The 21,278-nt window shown below is 40.5% G+C and overlaps 5 protein-coding genes and 2 long non-coding RNA genes across 10 annotated transcripts; 5 read left to right on the forward strand and 2 right to left on the reverse strand.

Annotated features, from left to right (window-relative positions):
- Positions 1-238: 238 nt before the first annotated feature.
- On the forward strand, positions 239-3,142 carry LOC119123828 (troponin I, slow skeletal muscle-like). 3 transcript variants are annotated; one of them, XM_037253155.1, is made up of 9 exons: positions 239-627; positions 1,261-1,289; positions 1,392-1,395; positions 1,580-1,621; positions 1,696-1,827; positions 1,888-1,977; positions 2,640-2,810; positions 2,882-2,989; positions 3,089-3,142. In XM_037253155.1, the coding sequence occupies exons 2-8, from the start codon at positions 1,279-1,281 to the stop codon at positions 2,966-2,968; spliced, it is 537 nt and encodes a 178-aa protein (XP_037109050.1). In that variant the 5' UTR covers positions 239-627; positions 1,261-1,278; the 3' UTR covers positions 2,969-2,989; positions 3,089-3,142. The 3 variants fall into 3 exon arrangements, with proteins under 3 accessions (XP_037109050.1, XP_037109051.1, XP_037109049.1); XM_037253156.1 differs by having other exon boundaries at positions 239-1,289; XM_037253154.1 differs by lacking the exons at positions 239-627; positions 1,261-1,289; positions 1,392-1,395; positions 3,089-3,142 and having other exon boundaries at positions 1,531-1,827; positions 2,882-3,034.
- On the reverse strand, positions 1,362-8,786 carry LOC119123832. The gene is made up of 4 exons (XR_005098139.1): positions 8,356-8,786; positions 7,828-8,022; positions 7,494-7,635; positions 1,362-1,732 (listed from the first exon to the last, which is right to left on the reverse strand). It is a non-coding gene; the product is annotated as an uncharacterized LOC119123832 (long non-coding RNA).
- On the forward strand, positions 3,375-5,431 carry LOC119123831 (troponin I, slow skeletal muscle-like). Its single transcript, XM_037253159.1, has 8 exons — positions 3,375-3,451; positions 3,673-3,699; positions 3,797-3,800; positions 3,878-3,919; positions 4,008-4,139; positions 4,712-4,801; positions 4,905-5,078; positions 5,150-5,431. The coding sequence occupies exons 2-8, from the start codon at positions 3,689-3,691 to the stop codon at positions 5,234-5,236; spliced, it is 540 nt and encodes a 179-aa protein (XP_037109054.1). The 5' UTR covers positions 3,375-3,451; positions 3,673-3,688; the 3' UTR covers positions 5,237-5,431.
- Positions 4,150-6,810, reverse strand: LOC119123833. Its single transcript, XR_005098140.1, has 3 exons — positions 6,743-6,810; positions 6,580-6,623; positions 4,150-4,255 (listed from the first exon to the last, which is right to left on the reverse strand). It is a non-coding gene; the product is annotated as an uncharacterized LOC119123833 (long non-coding RNA).
- Positions 6,181-7,963, forward strand: LOC119123829 (troponin I, slow skeletal muscle-like). Of its 2 annotated transcripts, XM_037253158.1 has the most exons (8): positions 6,181-6,355; positions 6,631-6,666; positions 6,791-6,797; positions 6,976-7,014; positions 7,099-7,230; positions 7,300-7,389; positions 7,485-7,658; positions 7,830-7,963. In XM_037253158.1, exons 2-8 carry the CDS (start codon positions 6,656-6,658, stop codon positions 7,914-7,916), a joined length of 540 nt encoding a protein of 179 aa, XP_037109053.1. In that variant the 5' UTR covers positions 6,181-6,355; positions 6,631-6,655; the 3' UTR covers positions 7,917-7,963. The 2 variants fall into 2 exon arrangements, with proteins under 2 accessions (XP_037109053.1, XP_037109052.1); XM_037253157.1 differs by lacking the exons at positions 6,181-6,355; positions 6,631-6,666 and having other exon boundaries at positions 6,738-6,797.
- Positions 8,681-11,016, forward strand: bpgm (2,3-bisphosphoglycerate mutase). The gene is made up of 3 exons (XM_037253152.1): positions 8,681-8,769; positions 9,192-9,805; positions 10,467-11,016. The coding sequence occupies exons 2-3, from the start codon at positions 9,211-9,213 to the stop codon at positions 10,640-10,642; spliced, it is 771 nt and encodes a 256-aa protein (XP_037109047.1). The 5' UTR covers positions 8,681-8,769; positions 9,192-9,210; the 3' UTR covers positions 10,643-11,016.
- Positions 11,017-14,570: 3,554 nt separating this feature from the next.
- Positions 14,571-21,126, forward strand: cald1b (caldesmon 1b). Its single transcript, XM_037253302.1, has 15 exons — positions 14,571-14,879; positions 14,953-15,078; positions 15,153-15,471; positions 15,571-15,960; positions 16,042-16,089; positions 16,403-16,470; positions 16,628-16,877; positions 16,945-17,070; positions 17,702-17,745; positions 17,822-17,894; positions 17,964-18,080; positions 18,161-18,319; positions 18,778-18,852; positions 18,941-18,975; positions 20,167-21,126. Exons 1-14 carry the CDS (start codon positions 14,725-14,727, stop codon positions 18,971-18,973), a joined length of 1,983 nt encoding a protein of 660 aa, XP_037109197.1. The 5' UTR covers positions 14,571-14,724; the 3' UTR covers positions 18,974-18,975; positions 20,167-21,126.
- The last annotated feature ends 152 nt before the right edge of the window (positions 21,127-21,278 follow it).

Consider the following 21,278-nt stretch of genomic DNA (forward strand, 5'->3'; position numbering starts at 1 on the left):
AAAGTGTTTGAGCCTGCAAGGATAAACACCTCATGCCAATGGATAGCAGGGGATTTTGGAACAGCAGTTTTTAAAGCCCGGGCAGAGATTAGATGGTTGAACATAAAAATTCCTGTCACATTTTCTCCTGAGCTCGGCTGTATCAGTTGACACATAGCAGGAACACACACACACACGGTGTCTAACACATACAGTGGACAATACAGTGGCTCTCAAATGCTTAAATTTACTGTAGACTTTTCCATCCTCTGTACATCTATGTGTGGTGAGCAGATTATTAAAACTGTGTTCCGAAGTCATGTGGCGTCGGATGCCAAATTCTCTTTTGCCCAAACGCCAAACATGCTCGGAGCACCTGATCTCTCTGCAGAGAGGATGACTGACCTGCCACTTCGCTGAGGTGCATACTATACAAGGCCTGCCCTTGTGCTGCACAATAACATGCAATAATATGTTCCGACTCTGGATCGAATCCAGAATGGTTCCATTGTGATGCGCCAATCGTCAGAGTGGGAGTGGAGGGGATATATTTGCATGCAGAGATGTGGGTGTGACAATAAGTTCACAATTTGAGGGCTCGTTTGATTCTGTTCTCTGCCATTTGTTTTGATTGACTTCACCTTCAAGGTAAGCTGAACTAACAACACGGTAATATCAAAATAAATTCGATTCTATTGACCCTTGGCAGCCCTTCAGGTGTTTTGGTATTCGGTTCACTTTACGCGCATTGAATCCAGTGGCAATTGACTGCGGGGGAGACATAAATGCCTCTCGGCGGTCGGTATTCACACATCAAGCTTCTTGATGATCTCGCCATGCTTCTTGAAGCAAAGAAATGTAACACGAGACTTGACCTGCCCACGCAACGGCGGATGGCAACGGTGTGCTTGACCCACTCCTGTGACCCGTAAAGCTCGCTCGCACAAACGTTCATCCCCACTTCAGCCAACCTGTCATCGTTTTAACTGGTTGCGATTATGTTATGCCGGAGGCTTTGAGGTTTTTGTTTTGGCTAAGTGAGAAAAAAAGATTATTCAAGCAGAACCTTTTCTGTCTGACAGATGTTATGTAAGTTCGAATTGGTTTTAGAAATTCAGCCTTCTGTGAAAGCGGTGAAGGCCGTGGCAGCTGCATGTTGTCAAATTTAGCAACTCAGTAGCCTCGTCTATAACAACATGCATGTAGAAGTACTGTAATATTAATTACAAAACTAAAATCATACAAAGTAATGCTAACTTAATCTTTGTTTTCGCTCCAAAGCAACAATAAACTGCAGATATGTCTGAAGGGTGAGTAGCCGACTATTATTTTTTTCTTCATTCCTTTACATCATAATTTGCTTTTAATTGAATTTTTTTTTCTTTGACTGCCTGTCACATTTTCCACAAAAGGCCGGTGAGTATGACTAACAAAAAATTCCAATACGTTTCTTGTGAATGTTGAGAGATATCAGGGTTGAGGAAAAATATTAGCATAGATTAGCGTATTAGCAAATTGGATTTGAATCCACCCTGATCGCTCAGCATTCAATCAATAAGCTATTCCAAGCAGATGTGTAGTGTAGCCATTTACCTCGCAGAGAAAACCCAAATATTCGGCCACTCGCCGACTCCACTTGAAGGTGAGTCCAGCAGATACGATGTGAAAATATTTGAAAGGCCAGGACCGGAGAGTAATGACCTTCTTACGTTCAAGTCCATCTTGCTGAGGAGGGCCGGCTCCATGCTTTTGGCTGAGAGTGAAGAAAAAAGAGAAGAAAGGCAAAGATTCATCAATGAATATTTCCCTGATCCAAAGACTTCAGACCTGTCAGTTCAAGAACTTCAGGTAGCAACCCCGAAATGTCAGCATTTTAACTCAATCACACTCAATGTTTTTGCTTCGCAGGAACTGTGTAAAGAACTACACAGAAAAATTGATGTCACAGATGAAGCTCGTTATGATATCGCCATGAAGGTGGACAAAAATGAAAACGAGGTAAAGGACGCTGGAGCTAACAGAATCCCTAAATGGAAACATTCTTTTGCATTTCTACAAATTTGAATATAAAAAAAGTAAGAATATAAGTGAGTATATATAGTTAGGAAACCAGGTGAGTCATAAAAACGAACGGTCGGTTTCCCAAACGACTCATTTAAAAGCAGCCGCTGGGTCAGCATGTACAAATTCACACTATTGTGTGACCCACTTAGTTGGACGCCGATCATCTCTGGCTAAGCTTAGAAAGGCACGTTGCAAATGTGTTAGCATTTGACAGGATGCATTTTCCGAACTTCGTCATATCGCATCTCGCTCTTTAATACCGCGCACGCAAGTGCCAGCAATACGACCGCCTCCAGGACAAGTTGAAATTTGATTTGAGATTATAAATAAAAACGATAAATATAAAGCATTATAAAGTAACTACTTATTTACATCTCCCCCAAAATATTGTCAACAGATGGCAAACCACAGATTTTGTCCAAATGAAGTTCCTCAACTCATTTCAAAATAGCTCCAAGATACCACCAGATGGCGCCAGAGCAATAATAATTTCGTTTTGGGCGCCATTTTGTGGTGAATATAAAAATAATGAATAGTTGACTACAGCAGCAAAAAAGTCAATGTGATGAAATCACCAATCGCGTCGTTGTCCGCAGATTGTGTCACTGAAACAGAAGATTGTCTCGCTGAAGGGGGTTAGGCGTCCCAGCTTGAAGAGAGTGAAGAAAAGCACCGAAGACATGCTGGGCGCATACTCGGACCCTTCCAAGCACATAAAGCCCGATTTCAAGGTCAACCTTAAGACAGTCAAGAAAGAGGATGAAAAAGTAAGGCTCAAAGTTGAACGCGTGGTTAGAGAAAGTACAAGATGGCATCGAACGATGTTTATGGCCCGCAGCGGGAAGAAGTGACTGACTGGCGCAAGAATGTGGAGGCCATGTCTGGCATGGAGGGCAGGAAGAAGCTGTTTAATGCCGGCCAATAAGCAAATTCTTCATCGTAGCTGGTGAGTAGCTGTGAATGAACCATCATGACCAGCATTAAAATTAAATTTTATATTTTATTAACAATGATTTGCTTTCATTCTTTTTTTTTTTTTTTACAGGTTTGGAGCACTACATTATTTTTAATGGATGAATGCACTTTTTGCCAATTTGGACAACTCTGATTAAAATCTTACAACTTCACTACTTAATTTCATTTGTCTTTATCACTGAGTACATTTGTGTTCGGAATGAATTAAACGGCATCATTGCCGATTACAAAACTAATCGAGCGAGGGTAAGAGAGACTTAACTTGAAGTGACAGCATCGCGATACACTTGCTATCCTGGCACAAGAGTTCTATTTTAGCTGGCCACTCACAGGGCACACAAGGAGTCCTTGAATGTGACCTGAGAACTTCTCCTGGCACTTCGAGACGGACGCTGCACACCTCAACGGCTTCATTTTGAACAGCGCGAAAAAGGTACGTAAGAGCGGTTCTCACGGTTCTTCTGTTTTTAATCAAAGAATGAATGCAATTTATTAGAATTGAATGCATGGTTTGAATAACAGAGATTAGATGCAAGGCCACTTGTAATAAACAAATGTGTTTTTAAAAAAGAATAAAAATGTAATACAAAAGTTTTGGGGGGGAAATAAGAAAAAGCATTCAACAAATTGTGTTTTTTTCCCTGTTTTTTTCAGACAAAAGGCTTTCAACATGTCAGAGGCGTAAGATAAACTCATTTCGTTACATTCATATTTGCGTTATAAATAATTGGTTGCATTCTAACTTATTTTTTTGTTTCCCCTTCAATGACCACCAAAGACCAGTAAGTCATTCTGCTTTAACGACATGTTAACAGTTTGGCTTTTTTTTTTTTTTTGCAACTGTTGAATTTTTGTGCAGACAAAACCCAAGATTTCTGCATCTCGCAGACTGACCCTGAAGGTATTTTTTTTTTTTGTTCTTCCATTGCATTTGATCAACACTGAGTGACGCAAGGGCAACTTTCCTAATTTTTTTGGTCCCATTCCAGATCAAGCTGCTCAAGGCCGCAACCGTGATGTTGGAGAAGGAGAAGGAAAGAAAGTGCCAGGAGAGAGAAACCACCTTGAGCGAGAGACTGCCACCGCTGCAGCTGTCTAGCGTGTCAATGCAGGACCTTCAGGTACGTGCGTCTCGCCTGTCCAATAACGTGCTGGTCTGAATGTTCCACACGCCATTGCCAAGCGCACAAAATGTTCAGGGGATGCCCGCCGCCGCTGCTGCTGTCATCTACGTACGCTACATATTGAATTTCAAATTGACATCATTGTCCTAGGGTCTTTTTTTTTGTTAGGGGTGCATTTAAAAAGAAACAACTTCTTCCACTCCTTTATGGACCAGAAGTACATCAGTATGGGATAATATTTCCTCTTATTACTTTTTAAAATATTAATGATACCACTTTGAGCATAGGTTTTTAATACTGACTTTAAAAAAGATTTGCTGCCCTCTTGTGGAATATAGCTATTATAATTTTTTTGTTATTTCAAGTCAGGGATGGTGCTCGTGGATAAAGATGACAAGTTAAAAAAATAATAACAATAACAAATAAATATTAAATAAATAAGAAATACAAAAAAAACTTTGGGGGGGCGCCAGTTTCCCATAATATTAATTTTTTTTTTTTTTTTGACGTACTTGGAATGCATGTCCACTGGTACCACTGTACATTCCTGTTTTTGCAACCTCTAACAGGCTCTGTGCAAAGAACTGCACCATAAAATCGACGTGGTCGATGAAGAGCGCTACGACATCAACTCCAAGGTTACCAAGAATAACGTAGAGGTTTGGAAATTCATCTTTTGTTCATCGTCATCTCAAGGGTGGCTATAATTTAAAAATTAAATTGACCACATGGACTTAATAATTTTCCAACCGTTTCCTTCAGCTTGAAAATCTCTCTGCCAAGATCATTGAGCTGAAGGGTAAAATGAAGCGACCCGCTCTTAAAAGGGTGAAGATTTCAGCTGACGCCATGTTGGGAGCGCTGCTGGGCGCCAAGGTCAAGGAATCTGTTGACTTTAAGGCCAACCTTAAGACCCACAAGAAGGAAGAAGAGAAGGTAAAATCCATTTCTTTAAAGTCAAATTAGGACCCCATTTATCAATTTGCTGATGTTCCTCTCCTAAACAGAAAGAGGAAGTGACTGACTGGCGTAAGAACGTGGAGGCCATGTCCGGCATGGAGGGCAGAAAGAAGCTGTTTAATGCCGGCCAGTAGATTCAAAATGAATCAGATGGACAACTAGGAAGCCCACAGTAATGTCGCTGTGTTTGACCACCATAGATTAACACTAACACGCCTTAAATGGTTTTGTAAATTCCTTTTTGTAGATAATGTCAAAGTGTGCGCTATGTCCTTATAGTGTAGAAGGTGCTTGGAAACAATGCGATGAAATAAACAAGTTGAATTTAGTCATTAAACAGACCATCAATCTTTCTTTGCCTTTTTAAAAGATTTAATGGAATGTCACTACTTAAAATATTTGTACTTAAAATTATTTTATATTGTTTTTACATATGTTATAAATCTTCACTGGACTTAAATGTAGATGCTGAAGTTTAAGCTATTTTTTAGTTTTCAAACATTGACAGGCACCTGTCGAGTCCAGTTTGTTAATAGTGGTCACTTACGGTACTGCAGTTCTTCACTGCCGCCATGTGATGGCAGCAGAGGTCATCTTTATATTTTTGTGATTTTTAATTTTATATACGGCATTAAGCTATCAATTTGTGGCATCAAAAATAGTTACAGTATCTATGGCACGATGTCAATGGTATCTGTGGTAATACTGGTATTTGTCTATGGGATCAATAATGATCTATCAGTGTTATACTTACAAGGTTTTAGAGATTCCAGCAATACCTACAAAACGCCACTAGGGGGTGGTATTACTTCAAACATTTTCATGTTTTCCTACAGTACAGGCGTTTTCAGATGGTGTGGCTTTAATTTATTCCAGTTTTATCATACAGTTTTCAACTGTTTTATTTATGCTCGCTTGAATGAATAGGTTAGATAAAACGTTCCCTGTAAAGTTAATACTTTTTGAGTGTGGGGTTAATTAATTCACTTTACATTTGTTTTGACAATAGTTCATTCTTTCATTTCAAACCCACCAAGTGGCGCTCAACCTCCAAGCAGCTCCTCAAGAAAGCCTCACAGCTGAACATTTTCACACCTCTTACACGACGCCGGGCAAGAATGGTGAGGACATACTAGTGTGTTATTTTGGAGAGCCACTCACAAGGGCACTGGAATCTATATATTCAGCTTCTTTGTGTCCTTCTCATCGTGGAAAAAGCAGCCAGCCGGTAGTTTCATCCCATAGTGTGTAAGGTAAGAAAAAATGCTTATTACGTAACATTTGTAGAATCTATGTGATGTCAACAGTTTGTCTAATCTTGACCATGTTGATATCTTATTTTATAAAATGTTTTTTTGGTAGATTTTCTAGTTTGTGTCGCACATAAGTGATAAAGCACAAACCCAATTAAGTCTTGATGTCATTTGAGTATATTAGTATTTTAAGTGACATGTTTGACCTCAAGACAAAGTCATACCTTGTGTCCCCAATGTTCTTGAGATGTTTATTTTCCATTCTCACCTGACAGAGGGAGACACAAGAAAAGCTAAGCTATGTCTGAAGGGTGAGTATCACTCAGCTTCATTGTAATATGACTCACATTTGAAGAACTGTAATTAAAAAAAATCCTAATAACAAACTTTGTACTCTCCCCATGACTCAATGTCACCTTCTGCTTATGTGTGCAGGAAGTCGGTAAGTCAAATTTACCGTCAAAACCAACATAATAAAAAAATATATAATTTAAAATTGGAAAACAAAAACCAACTATTTTTGCAGATTTTATAACATGCTACACAGTAATCTATCATAAACTCATACCTAAACCTTTCTGTCCCCAAAATTTGAATATATGCACTGTTCTCTTTTCTAGAGACCCAAAATATCTGCATCTCGCAGACTGTTTTTGAAGGTATGACTAATATTTCCCTCAAGTTATTGTCATTGCTGACTGCGGTGTCATTTATATGTATAAAAAAAAATGCTGTTCAATCAGACCAAAATGCTAAAGAAGGCCATGGTGTTGCTGGAGAATGACAAGCAAGTAAGACAAGAGGAACGGGAAAGAATTCTGTCTGAGAAAGTTCCAGAACTTCAGATGTCAAGCCTGTCTGCACAGGAACTGCAAGTATGTTGTGGACATCAAAAACAAACTTAGTGTGTAAGATGGCGATTACGTTAACGTTTATGTCTACAGAGTCTTTGCAAAGAGCTTCACCAGAAGATCGACACTGTCGATGAGGATCGTTATGACATTGCTTTAAAGGTGGCCAAAAATGATATAGAGGTATGAAGCCAATAAATAAATAAGATCATATCTGCATGTACCTAACTCTTTTTGTCAAGTAAATGTATTTTCTTTTTTTTGAATGGAAAAAAAAGTTGCGGGACCTGTCTCAGAAGATCTATGAGTTGAAGGGGAAGATGAAAAGGCCGACCCTGAAACGGGTGAGGGTGTCTGCAGACGCCATGTTGGGAGCGCTGCTGGGCGCCAAAGTCAAAGAGTCGGTGGACTTCAAGGCTAACCTCAAGACTGTGAAGAAAGAGGAGGAGAAGGTGGGTGTTTGAATCTTTTTGGTCTTACACACAATGATTTTTGATACCTATAACTATGTTGAAATATTCTTTTGGAACCATTTGCTGACTTTTAAAGGAAGAAGGGAAAATTGGTTACTGTTATGCGCACAATTCCAGAGATTTGATTGAAAGAAAATCTTTATCTTACAGAAAGAGGAAGTGACGGACTGGCGCAAGAACGTGGACGCCATGTCGGGTATGGAGGGCAGAATGAAGCTGTTCAATGCTGGCCAGTAGACATTGGGCCTGTCGTCTTGGCGAAGGCATTTGGCACCCGACCATGCGGATAAAGCCGATGGCTCGACCGACTGTCACTCACTTTTCGAAGAACGCTTTTAGTGATCTGTGGAGGAAACATCACCAGCTTGTGTTATTTGTTCAAGTTTGAATTGTAAGAATAGTTACAAATTCTATTACTGACATCAATGTCAATATTAGGGGACATTCGAATCACTGATAACACTATTTCATTTAAGTGCAGAAATGAAATGAGAAAAAAACATTCAGATTAATACCAAGTTTACTTCCAATTTTGACATAAATATTTCAGTCATCATCCCCAATGTGTGAAATAAGTTGTGAGCACATATTAATGAAAGAATTACTATAAGTATAGATACGTATGATTTCAAATGTATGAAGTAATATAAAATAAACATCAAAAGCAAATACTTACTTGTTTGTCGTTACTTTTCACCACTGTTTTAATTGGAAAATGTCAAAGTTTCATACTATTGTAAGACGTAACAACATAGACTGAAAAACAACAGTTAAAAAACAAACAGGTTACGAAGACAAAAGAAGCTTAAATGACGTTTGCTAGCCATAGTTGAGTGCAAACCGTTCGTTTGTTGGCGCCATGCCATGGCCCCGCCCTTTTTTCGTCGTCTGCCTCTGGGGCGAATTAACATGGGCGTGGTCTCTCCTCCAAATATGGGCATGACGCGGCCGATGCGCTGGGCTCCGCTCTTCCGATTGGACCAGAACAACTGTCAATCAGTATCCCATCATGCAGACGCTTTAATGGCCGGGCTAAATATTGTCATAATCGTCCCGTCTACATTTCCACCGCTTCTAAAAGCCGCGTAAGGTAATCAGTCTTGCTCACAATACTGTTTTGTTCATTTTGCTTGTACAAGCTTATGACTGCCTGCTTGTTATGCCGGTAACACGCGTGGGGCGCTTTTTTATATATCGGGGTGCACGAGTGATAGCAGCCATGTTTGTCTTAAGTAAATAAAGCCGCAAACATCTTTGAGATAGCGTCAAATAACACTTCAATGCATGCACTAAGGTGAATACATATGAATTGCTCATATAGAAATGCTAATAATAGTACAGTTATACTGTGGGGTTCACTTCCAGCCTCCAGATATCAACTTCAATCGTTAAATTTGCATCAAAATTGAGCTTAAGTGAAAGCTGGAATATCCTGTGAATTTTTTTAATGGCACTAATTTCAAGTCTATCACAAGTTAATGCCCTCATTTGAACTTGATGTGTTTGTTTAAGGTGGTGCTGTGGATTCTCCATGTACAAACTCTTTTTGCTGAGACATGGGGAGGGGGCTTGGAACCGGGAGAACCGTTTCTGCAGCTGGGTGGATCAGAAGCTGAGCGAGGATGGCGTGAGGGAGGCCCAGGATTGTGGCCGGCTCCTGAAGGAGCTGGGCTACAAGTTCGACCTGGTGTTCACCTCCATCCTCAGCCGCTCCATCCAGACGGCCTGGCTGGTCCTGGAGGCCATGGGCCAAGAGTGGGTCCCCGTGGTGAAGTCGTGGAGGCTCAACGAGCGCCACTACGGAGCCTTGATCGGCTTGAACCGGGCTGAAATGGCCGCCCAGCACGGGGAGGAGAAGGTGAAGCTGTGGCGGAGGAGCTACGATGTCACTCCGCCTCCCATCGACAAATCGCATCCGTACTTTGATGAAATCTACAGTGATCGCAGATACAGTACGTGCGACGTGGAGAAGGACAAGCTGCCTCGGGCCGAGAGCCTCAAGGAGGTGTTGGACAGGTTGCTGCCATATTGGGAAGGCACTGTGTTACCTGAGGTCCGTCAAGGCAGGACGGTGCTAATAGCAGCTCATGGAAACAGCTGCCGCGCCCTGCTCAAACACCTGGAAGGTATGCTCCTCTGCTGGCGGCACTTTAAATTCAGGGCCTGGTTTACTAAAGATTTGCATTTGCAAATACATAACGGCTGATTACACACACAAAAGTTGCATAAGTGACTTGCCGTAATATTTCTCCGAATATGATGAATACATACCTGCGAATATTGTCACATTGTCTGTCTTTATGCCGACGTGTAGCGCTGCAACACCAATGCTAGTTAGCTGTTCAAAAGTGTAAAAGCTTCTATTAAATAGAGTATATCACTTTTACATCATTTTCCAACAGTACAATCTGCTGAATGGAGTTAACATTTGATTTTTAATTCATTCATCGAGCAGCAGCTCCCATATGATCGCGCTTGTCAAATATCGTGCCGTGTCAAAAATGGCTGCTTGACCCTACTCAAAAAAAGGTCACTTAGTTTAGGTTACATTGAGCATCCACATTGACCTTTGATAGTTCTGTACTTGTAGGCCACTCATTCATTTTACATTTAGTCCTCAGTTTACAAAGTTCAGTCAGACCTTGACTTTGTATACCAGAAAAACACTACACTTGTTTTTTTAACAGTATAGTATTATAGTATTACATTTATAAAAGAAGACTATTAGGCAGGAAATTGTCTAAAGTCTAAGTTGATGAGCTAAACTTGAATATTCGCTTCCGACAGGTATTTCGGACGAGGATATCGCCGGTGTGACTTTGCCGACGGGGATTCCGGTTTTGCTGGAGCTGGACGAGCAGTTGAAGCCTGTGAAAGCTCGCCAGCTACTGGGAGACCAGCAGAAAATCCAAGCGGCCATTAAAAAGGTGGAGGATCAGGGAAAAGCCAAAGCGTCAACTTGAAATGGATGGGAGACATTTGAGTAACGTTAGCATTAGCCGGTACAGGATAGCTAATGCTAACTCACCGAAGATGAGAATGTGGGAAAAGTAACTTGATAGCGACTACAGACAAATTGAAAGCGAGAAAGTCTTAATGTGAAATGAACGTGCGTCTGAGGTAGCACTTTGGAGAAGACGTCCGTTGTTTTGTTTCCAAACTGACGACTCGTGAGTTTTGGTAACAAAATGTGTTCATTGTAGCTAAAATGTGATGCAAGATTTCAAAAAGTCAGCAACCTGCTCTGTTACATGGGTTAGAGTTGTTTTACAGCTAGTTAGCATTAACATTGTGTCAATCCAACATTTTACTGACACCTCCCTACTTACTCCTTCAAGGGAAAACAAACAAACATAACATTAGCATTGCTAAAATATTGCGTGAGAGTAGGCAGTGTGGAATTTTCACTACGCACGGAAATGATATCCTTGAAACTTTTCAGGGATTTTCCAAGTTACTATCCCAGATGCTTAAGCTAGTCGCTGGTGGCATTTTACTGTCTTTGTTTTTGATGCACTTATTTGATTTATGTACTGTTACAAAATGCGGAAAACCTTACGCTTGCTTTTTTTAACTGCCACTCTTGTTTCGTATGCACTGGTAAAGGGAACGTACTGTAAATTGATTTGGTTGGAAATCGTACAAAAGTTAGCCACTATTGTATGTCAGCTGGTGTTTTTCAACAAAAGGTTCTCACTGGAGAAAAATGCAATAAGCTGTAGCATGTTGTCCTAATGTTCAAAATCACATTTGATTTCCATTGTTGTTTGTCACGCATCCAAAGTGGTTTTTTTTTTGTGTGAAGCAAATAAAAAAAGTTGCATTAAAAATGTTTGTTTCATACCTCGGCTTTATTTAGAAAAGCTATCATCCACCAATATAAAATTTAAAGCACATTTGTTTTACTTTTTGTAACATCTTAACACCAATCAGAGAATATTGAGAGAGAAAAAAAGGAAATGAATCTGTCTGATTTTCACTTTTTGAATCAAATGACCATTTTCTACAAATTAAATTTTACTGTAATGCACTTGTATTTTTAGGTAATGTCCTTAAACCAGCATCCGTTCTAGAAAACTGTTAAGGCAAGTAATAATCTGATCCCACAAAATTGACTCGCTGTTGGCGCTTGTAAATTAGATTTTAATTAGCCCCTGCAAAGTGCTCTTCACTTACAGTATATCTCAAAAATTCATGACCAGAAATGGGTAAGTTGACTGTTTTGAGTTGAAGGGGCCATTCTAGCCAAAATGTACTTCATTTTATTAGGCTCCATAAAAAAGTTTTAAAAAAATCAAGACCTGCACAAATCCAGTGGGAAGCATGCAGGCGGGGCCTCAAGCTCTCCCATTGGACTTAAAAACTTCTGCTTGCTCTCCTGCTCTTGTTTTCAAGTTGAAAACTGCTCGCTGTGGTTTGCTGTTTCGGTAAGTCTCCCACTTGGTCCATTCCTTTGACTTTTACTAAAGATTATTGTCTCATTGTGCCATCTAACTGGTCATGTACTTCAATTTCCCGCAACTTTTGTTGTGAGAAGCATATTTAATTGCCACTCACGTTACCCGTATTGATGGAGTACGTAATGACGAAGATATAAAAATAATTGTTTCATTTAAAAATAGACAAAAAGACCCCAAAAAACTTGTCACCCTGAAGGCAAAAATAAATATGTTCAAAAATTTGTTTAACTGGAAGAGTAAATCTGTTTTTCTTGAATTTGAAAATCTCATCTTTTTTTAATCTGTGTTTTAATTCTTTTTAACCCCTGCCTTTGCCTTGTGTATGAAATGTGCTTATTAAATACACATTGATGTTTTTTATGTGAGCTATTAGCTATATTTTATCTATACACATCAAGTCTCACATCGATTCTTCAATTTAAGGAACTTTAAAGTCTCAAGGATTGACAATTTAGGGAAGATTTGGTTTGTTTTAGTATACCAGTGAACCAGCAGAACATTTTTCTTACAAATTCTTGAAATTAAAAAAATAGAAATAATTTATAATAATAACTTCAAAGTATCACTCTTGACACTATCTAGGGATGATTTTATTTGTTTTAGCATTATGGACAATTTTCTTTTAACTTGGCAGTCACAATTGTGCCCTACAAATCCTGCCTAGCAACAACACCAAAAGTCTTCTAACTGGTTAAAATAGTATTTTATAATGAATTTGATTGTTTGTGTGGATTTGTCTTGTATGTATGCCACATTCAAATGACAAAGCTATTTTTTTTTAGCCTCCATTCATTGACAGTAAAGATGGCCCATTAGCCTCCCGTTCATACTTTTCGTTTCCCAAAGGAAGCAGCTGGAATGTTGATTCATGGCAATCTAAATGGAAAGAGGTTATTTTGAGACTGTCACTTTGTGTTGCAGCAGCAGATATTTGCGAGAGTAAACGCTGCTCTCCATCCATGGCCTTGTAGCTCGGCCAAAGCTGGGAGCAGCGAACAACAAGGGCGGCTGCGTGCTTCCTTAAAAGGAGGCCGACTGCACCGCTGGGCCAGATGATGGGCTGTGCTGTCCTGTCAGACCCCAAGCAGGAAAATAAATTGCAATTGAACCAGTGGTTCTCAAACGTTTTACCACTAAATAAAAAATTAAAGCGCTGCATGTATTTGCATTTACATAAATATTGAATAATGATTCAATTCAAATGTATTACACATCTAAGTGATTTTTTTTTTTTTGCTAAATAAAAGTTTATCAACAAACAGTTCCTAAATGCAAACGTTTTGAATTCAAAAGTTAAACCAACGCAAGTGTATTTATTGAGGGATACCTTTGCCTACCACTAGAGGGAGCCCATGTATAGTTACTGGTAGACAAAAATCACTTCATTTGCCAACAAAATAAAACATGCAAGCTTTTTATTTCACATAAAACTGAAGATTTACAAAATCCTCTATCCACACGCCCCCAAACCAAACAACCTTGTTTCCAACTCGAGTGGTTGCAAACATTTGAATAGGCACTGACTACAGTATGTCACCTCACATAAACTGTTTGGAATTTGTCTATTGGTTAGGTTGTTATTTTTTTCCCCCGCACCAGGTGACCATGTTTGGTCATGCTGAGGAAGCCGATGTGACTTCCAGATAGATTGTAAACGCTTCTCGGGGGGCAAAACCGTCACCCATATGCGTGCTGCCTTCTTGGTCATGACAGTTTCTCGGCCTATTAAACCCGACGCTGGCCTGGAACGGCTTGTTGTAATTACAAGAAATCGGAATTGAATTGCTCAGGCAGTTGGCGTGTCGTAAAAATGCGGCTAAAGGACCAGACAGAATTAATCGATTGCCAATTATAAGAACTCATAGCATCCAAATCTCTTTACATCATCTTAATCATGATCTTCTGTATGAATTAAGTAACACACCACAATGGACAATGTCAATCAAGCTTAACATCTAAGCCGTAAACTCCTGTAACGCCTCGGGGTTGTTTTTTTAAGGATCATCAAGATCAGAGTTGGTTTTGGTTTCATATTCTTTCATCACACCTTGTCAAGATTCCATTAGTAAGGTACACACAGTGAGTAGAAATCACTCATATTATTTTATCTTCTTGTGGAGGCAGAGGTTCAGTTTGTACACAAGGACAACTGGAAGTAACGTTATTTTAATCTATGCTCATAATATAAAAAATATTTTATGGGCAGTCGGAACAGTCAGCTCGTGTAAAGACTTGTTGAGTTAATCGCACAAATGTCAACAAATACATGAAACTGAGCTAGACACAGGACCTGTTACGTGTAAGGCGGAGTAAAAGTTGTCAAAAGTGATTCTGAGGGAAGAAGGAGGAGGAGGCAGAAGGAGCAGCGTTTCCTTTTGTGGTAGTTGAATTCGCTGGAAGAAGAAGGAGCAGGAATTCTTTGTGCAACATGAGGAGCGAGATACAATCCAGACTCGGCTTGATATATGGTCACAAGCCATGGCAGGAGTTCCCGGACTAAAGTTGGGCTACTGTTACGGAATTCTACAAATTGAACCCGCGTAGATTATTTATCCTCCGCAACGAATGGCGAATATGACTCCTTTATGGCAATTTGGTCTGATTTCCTACTAAATTCTCCTTATTGTATTTTGCTTCCCAGAGAGAAAGCAAATCTTTGGGCCATCATGGATGACGACTTTGATCACCGTATGGAACTGAGGAGACAGAGGAGGGAACAGATGCGCCTGGAGGCCGAGACGTGAGTCGAGATCCGGCAAGTTGATGTCACTTTTTCGGTTTCATTCCAGAGCATCAAATATGCGTTTTTACAGAATGGGTTACACCAACGACGATGACGAGGAGGCGGCTCGGGAGGAAAGGAGACGTGCGAGGGAAGAGAGGAAGAAGATGAGAGAATCGGAAGAGTGCGGAAGCAGCGATGTGATCAACGCCAACAAGTAGGACGGCAAACACAACCTGATGGATGTCTGACGTCTAAACGCTGAAACAACTTGATATACTTTTGTTGCAGTGTGGCGGAGAGCGAGACTTCTCCTTCCTCCGCCATGAGTCTGGCAGTGGAGGACGACGACCAGGCTCTGGAGGAGCGCCTGGCCAAGAGGGAGGAACGTCGGCAGAAGAGGATGCAGGAGGCCATCGAGAGACAAAAGGAGTTGGACCCGAGTTTCACCGCGGCCAACGGGCTCGACGGGTCGCCTGAAAACCAGGCGGACAACCACAGTGGTGGGCAGAGTGGTGCGGAGGACGAGGAGAAGGAGGAGGAACAGGTCCAAGAGGAGATGCTTGATGCCTCGTCTTGGAAGAAGGAGCAAGATGATACAAAGGAAGAGGTAAGAAACTGGTTATGATGCATTTTTCCTTTTTGAAATTGCGGAGAATATCTACAGAAGCTCATCCAGCAAAGTGAAACAAAAGCACTTCTTCTACAGGGTAAGATTGGCGACGAAGAAGAGGAGGAGGCTGCTCCCGAGGTTGACAAGGAAGAAGAAAATGAACAGAGAAGGAGGAAAGAAGAGGAGGAAAAACGGAGGATAGAGGAAGAAGAGCGGCGGGAAAAAGAGGAGAGAAAGAGGAAAGAAGAGGAAGAGAGACGGGAAAGGGAAATGGAGGAGAGAAGGAGAAAGGAAGAGGAGGAAGCGCAGAAGCGGGAGCTGGAGGAGAGGCGCCAGAAGGACGAGGAAGAGGCGGAAAAGCGAAAACGGGAGGAGAAGAAACGCAAAGAGGAGCAAGAAAAACAAGAGTTGGAGGAGAAGAAGAGGAAAGAGGAGCGAGGAAAAAAGGAGAAGAAGAAAAAGGAGGAGGAGGAGCAGAAGAGGAGAGAGATGGAGGAGAGGAAGAAGAAAGAGGAGGAAGAAAAACAAAAGAAGCAAGCCGAGGAGAAGAAGAAGAAAGACGAGGAGGAGAAGCGTAAAAAGAGAGAGATGGAGGAGAAGAGGAAAAAAGAGGAGGTTTGACTCTTTGGCTATTTACTTTCTGTAGGATGTCGATATGTTTTCCAAAAAGTAAATATGAGGCTTTGGGTAACACATCATTTATGATCAGAATGGATTTTTAATTTAATTTAGGACTATAATGTGTTTTTTTTCCAGGAAAAAATCACTTGAGTCGATTTGGGACTCGCTATTTAACAGTAAATTAATAGCAAAAAAAAGCCTGGGTTTGAGTTACTTTCCATAAAAACTAAAAATCATATTTTGTAATCTTTTGTATGTAGTTATTATTTTTCTACCTATAATTTGTTTGTTGTTGTTTTTTTCCAAGAATGTAGTGACCAAACAGAATGGAGCATTTGTTGAAAATAAGCTGAAAAAGCCAGACAAGCTATCCAGGTAAAACATCTTTTTTTTTTTAAATTCGTAAAATCGTTTTTGTAAAATCAGTTTATTTTCAATTCTAATAATTCTACGATTCCGACTATGAGTTGCTCGAAATATAAATTACAACTAACATTGTGAGTATTTTTGTGAATTTTTTTTTTGGGGCCAGCAGGGACGACGTTCCTTCGGCGGGGCAGGACGACAGTGAGCGGCAGGAGGCCGAGCGCAAGCTACAAGAGCTCCAGCGGCGGCGGAATGACGCGGAGAGCGAGGAGATGGAGAAGATGAAGAAGAAGCAGCACCACGCCGAAGCCGAGCTGGAGGAACTGAAGAGGAAGAGGGAGGAGAGGAGAAAGATCCTTGGGGAGGAGGAAGAGCAGAAGAAGCGAGAGCTGGAGAACAAGAAGAGCAAGGAGCAGGTGAGGAGCAACGTTTTTGCGCTTTTGGCTGGAAATGTGTGAGCGCCGACGGGCGTCTGTGCCGTAGGAGGAGAGGAAGAGGATGAGGGAGGAGATTGAGAAAAGGAGAGCGGAGGCCGCCGAGAAGAAGAAGCAGCTGGAGCAAGAGTCTGCCAAACCCTCGTTCAAAATCACCCCCAAAGGTTCATCCAAGGTAACGTTATATAACTTTGATTTTTTATATTTGTGACTTGTTCTAAAAAAAAAAAAAAAAAATCCTGGGAGCATTGTGATGGTTTTTTTCTTATCAGAATATTCTGACCTACTTCCACACGTACGTCTTTTTTCTTGAAAAATAATTCTCTGTACTATTAGAATATTATAAAACGTTGACCATTTTTCTCATAAAAATATTAACTCTATTTTTGTACTCAAATGATTGAAACTTTTTTGTGAAAAAACGTGTTACAGCTTCACTTTTGTAAAATTACAACTATTTTCTAATCAAAAGAATTTTTTCATTCATTCTCGTAAAACGTTCCCTCACATATTTGATATTCTCATACTTGAGTCGCGCGTCTCACTTAGCTTTACAACACTTGTAATGTTTGCACTCAGTTTGTGTAAAATGCTCGCAACCGGCGGCCAGATGTTCTTACAAGCAACAAACACAGCGGAGCTCCGAAATGATTCCCATATGCTGGCCACCATTTCAGTCCGCTCTCCTACAAAAACCAGACAGAAAAGTCAGACAGTCCTCGAATCAGCAGGGCAACTTGACCCGCTAGTCACTTGTTAATTCCGACTATTTTCATATCCTAAACCCGTGTTATTGTTTCACACAGATTGGGGAGAAGGCGGAATTCTTGAGCAAGTCGGCTCAAAAAAGGTGAGAAATTTTGGATGGTTGATGATGCAGAGTAGGTGTCCCTAATGAGGTGTCTGACTTTTCCGCTCGGGCCCAGCGTGAGAACGTCGAACGCCCCCGTCGTCTCAAAGATCGGCAGCAGACTCGAACAGTACGCCTCGGCCGTCCAGGTGACTCCATCCATCCCTCCCTCCATCCCTCCCTCCCTCCATCCTAAATGTTATGCCTACTTTCCGCAGGGGAACAAAGATGTGAAATCCCCCAAGCCTCTCGTGGCTGACATCCCCTCAGGCGGCACGCGTGGCATCAAGAGCATGTGGGAGCGCGGCAACGTGTCTGACAATCAAGCAAATAAGGTGCTAACCCTGCAAGAAGAAGATATATTGATATCGATATCAAAGCATAAATTCAAGTAGTAGTTTGGTGTCGTCTCCAGGACGCAGGGTCTATCAAAGGAAGCGTCGCCAGTCGGACGGCGAAGTCCGCACAGGCCGAGAAGACGCCGCTCGTAGAATCGGAACCGCCGGCAGCGGTGGCAACAAAGCCCGGAGCGAGGCCCGATAAATCCCAGCCGGCTGCACAAGCACGTACTAATGTAATTATTAATAATATTGCCCAATTATTTCTTCGATACACCCGGCAGTCACATTGGATATTAAATTTTTTTTTTTAATTTACATTCAGTACCTCTTTCTTCACCCTCCCCCCATGTCAACGATATCTTTAGGCCCCCCCCCAACAATAACTTTGTTCTCTCGTGAGGCAACATTTCCCCCTGTTGGAAATGTGCACTCATTGACTACTTGTGCTTTAACTAAGAATATTTAATTTAAATGTCATTATAACATCACGTGTAAAAAATTAAATAGAGTGTACAGATTTTTTTTTTTAAGACATTCAAAATGATTTTGTGCTATTTTCTCAGAAGGTTCTATGAGACAATATTTCCAGCAATAATAAATATAAACTCAATAATTTTTTCAGAGCACAGATCACCTTTGGTAAAAGCAAAATCGCAGCTCAATAACCAATTTTTATTTGGACTTGTCACAGGACGTGAATAAGCAAAGTGACGTCGGTAACAAGCCCAACATGTGGGAGACCAAGAAAAGCTCGACGCCAGCCAAAGTAACACACAACCTTTAGTTTCCAACACATTATTTTTTTTTTTTTTTACTGGTGCGCCATACTGATGAATTGTTCTGTGCTTTTGCAGGTGTTGGTTGGAGTCAAAGGCAAGTTTGTCTAAAAGTAAGTTTTATTTTAACCATAATCATTAAAAATGTATCAAAAAAATTATAAAAAAAATCATAATTACACCACAGTACACCATAATTGGAGTGAATAGTTTTAGAATAATAAAGGGGGAAAATCATCTAAAAAAAAAAAAAAAAGAAAGCTGTGTAAATGGAAGCCCCTCACTCTAAATTTAAAACAAGCAGTCACCTTGACCTTGTTTCCCAGAGCGCTATTAAAAAAAAAAAAAAAAAAAACATGCGCCGCGTGACAACAGTGTTGTCACCCGTGTCAACACGCGAGCCGTCGCTCGGTTATGCATACCGTCGTGCAGCTGCTTGATTGTCACATTACGACCGATGGCTCACTGGCTTAGCAACAAGTAAGCAACGAAACTCGGCCAAAGTACTTTCAGCTTATTCAATCAACGGCGATGACAAAAAACCTTTCTGCTACCAAACTAGATGAACTCCTTGGCTCACAAGAAGTCTGTCTCCGGATGTCAATTGTGCTCAAATAGTTTTATCGGCTACTCTGCGCCGTCAGCGTTCGTTCTTTATCGGGAATAGAAGGCAAAGGGCAGATGACAAAGTTACACCTTTCGGTGGACCGTCATTGTCAGCACTATTTGCTGCACACGCTGGAACAGATGGCGACTGAAACAAAGTGGTCTCACTTGGTGATTTACGTAATGGGAAACATTTGTCCAACTTGTAATTGGAGTAAATTGAGACTTGTCTTCATTTTGGGAAAGTAATCGTATTTGAATCGTAATTTAAATCGTATCATAATTGGAGAAAATCGTTTCATAATCGGAGTAAATCCATCCTCTCTTAATTGTGGTGAATGACATCATATCTTAATTGCATTTGTTGTGAATTGTATCGTAATTGGATTAATTGTATCATTTTGTAATGACAGAAATTGGAGTAAATATCATCCAATTGTAACTGTAATGATTCACATCGTATCGTAATCTGAGGAAATCATACCGCATCGTAAACGTAGCGAATCGTACCACATCATAGTTGGAGAAATTTGTTTTTTAGGGTAATTGGAGTAAATTTCATATATCGATTCGGATTCAATTGTATTTGTGTAAATAAGATGGTAATTGTACTCAACTATATTACATCGTATCGTAAAACATCAAGCATATGTTTTACAGTAATATTAAATCTGATTCTCGTTTTATCCTCTCTCTAGCATCGCAGCAAATATTCACCGCCTGCCTTGAAGCACGATGCCGAGTGAAGATCACATGATCTGGATAGGCTGCACTGTCCCATTGCCTTGAAGAGTTAAAGAACAAAAAATTGTCTGAGATGTTGAAACCGAGGGAACATTTAGTGTTTGTCAAGATGTCGAAACGTTTGTTTCTCCTTGTGAGCTTTTACAGTTCCGTTTTGCGTGCGCACTGCTTTCTGCGAGTTAATCGAGGCGAGACCACTAAGCCGCTTACATTTTTTTTTTAATGATGTAATTTTTTATTACTGATGGGTACTAAATCAAATACAAAACAAATACAGGATTAGAATTATTAAACAGTCTAAAGGCATTTGTAGCATAACATAAAAAAATGTCAAGCTATAGCGGATATCAAAAGTCTACACACCCCTGTTCAAATCCATGTTATTGGGATAAAACATTTTTTTAACTTTTTAAAAACCTGCCATTTAAAGGAGGGTGTGTTGACTTTTTATATTCACTGAATTATTCTATCTATCCCGTGTTTACAATGACACTGCCTTTTCATTTTGCTTGCAGCATGCATTGTTAACGTGTGTTTCTCTCAGGCTACGTTCACATGAACCCCAGTGTTAGTTACTTAGTACACCATAAAAAAAAAAACTTTTTGGGGCCAAGAACAGCAATTTAATTACATTCATGAAAAAAGCAGCAGACTACCCCCCACCCAAAGTGATTTCCACTAACAACCCAAGCTAAACTGCTACTTCTTTGACACCGATTAGCACTTGATTTAGCCAGGGGCTTTAGCACCATCTTGTGGTAGTTTAGGCTATTACAAAAAGAGGACAATAATTTTTGGAGTGTATTTGTTGAAAAATGCCTATGTACATGTGGACATAGCCTCAACCCGCTGCTGAGCACACGAGTAAGTCCCAACAATATTGTGTTGGATGGATATTGGATATTTTCAGCAATTAAAAAAAAAAAAGGCAAAAAAAAGGGTGTCGTCTTGTGTTTAAACGTGACTTGGCCAAAGTTGTCCTACGGCAGCCATGCTCCCCTTGGTGCAGAGCACTCATAGGGCGCTGATGTCACATGAGTACAGAGGGAGGGCAGGACGAGCGTAC

Source organism: Syngnathus acus, chromosome 6, assembly GCF_901709675.1.
Source record: "Syngnathus acus chromosome 6, fSynAcu1.2, whole genome shotgun sequence".
Taxonomy (NCBI): Eukaryota; Metazoa; Chordata; class Actinopteri; order Syngnathiformes; family Syngnathidae; genus Syngnathus; species Syngnathus acus.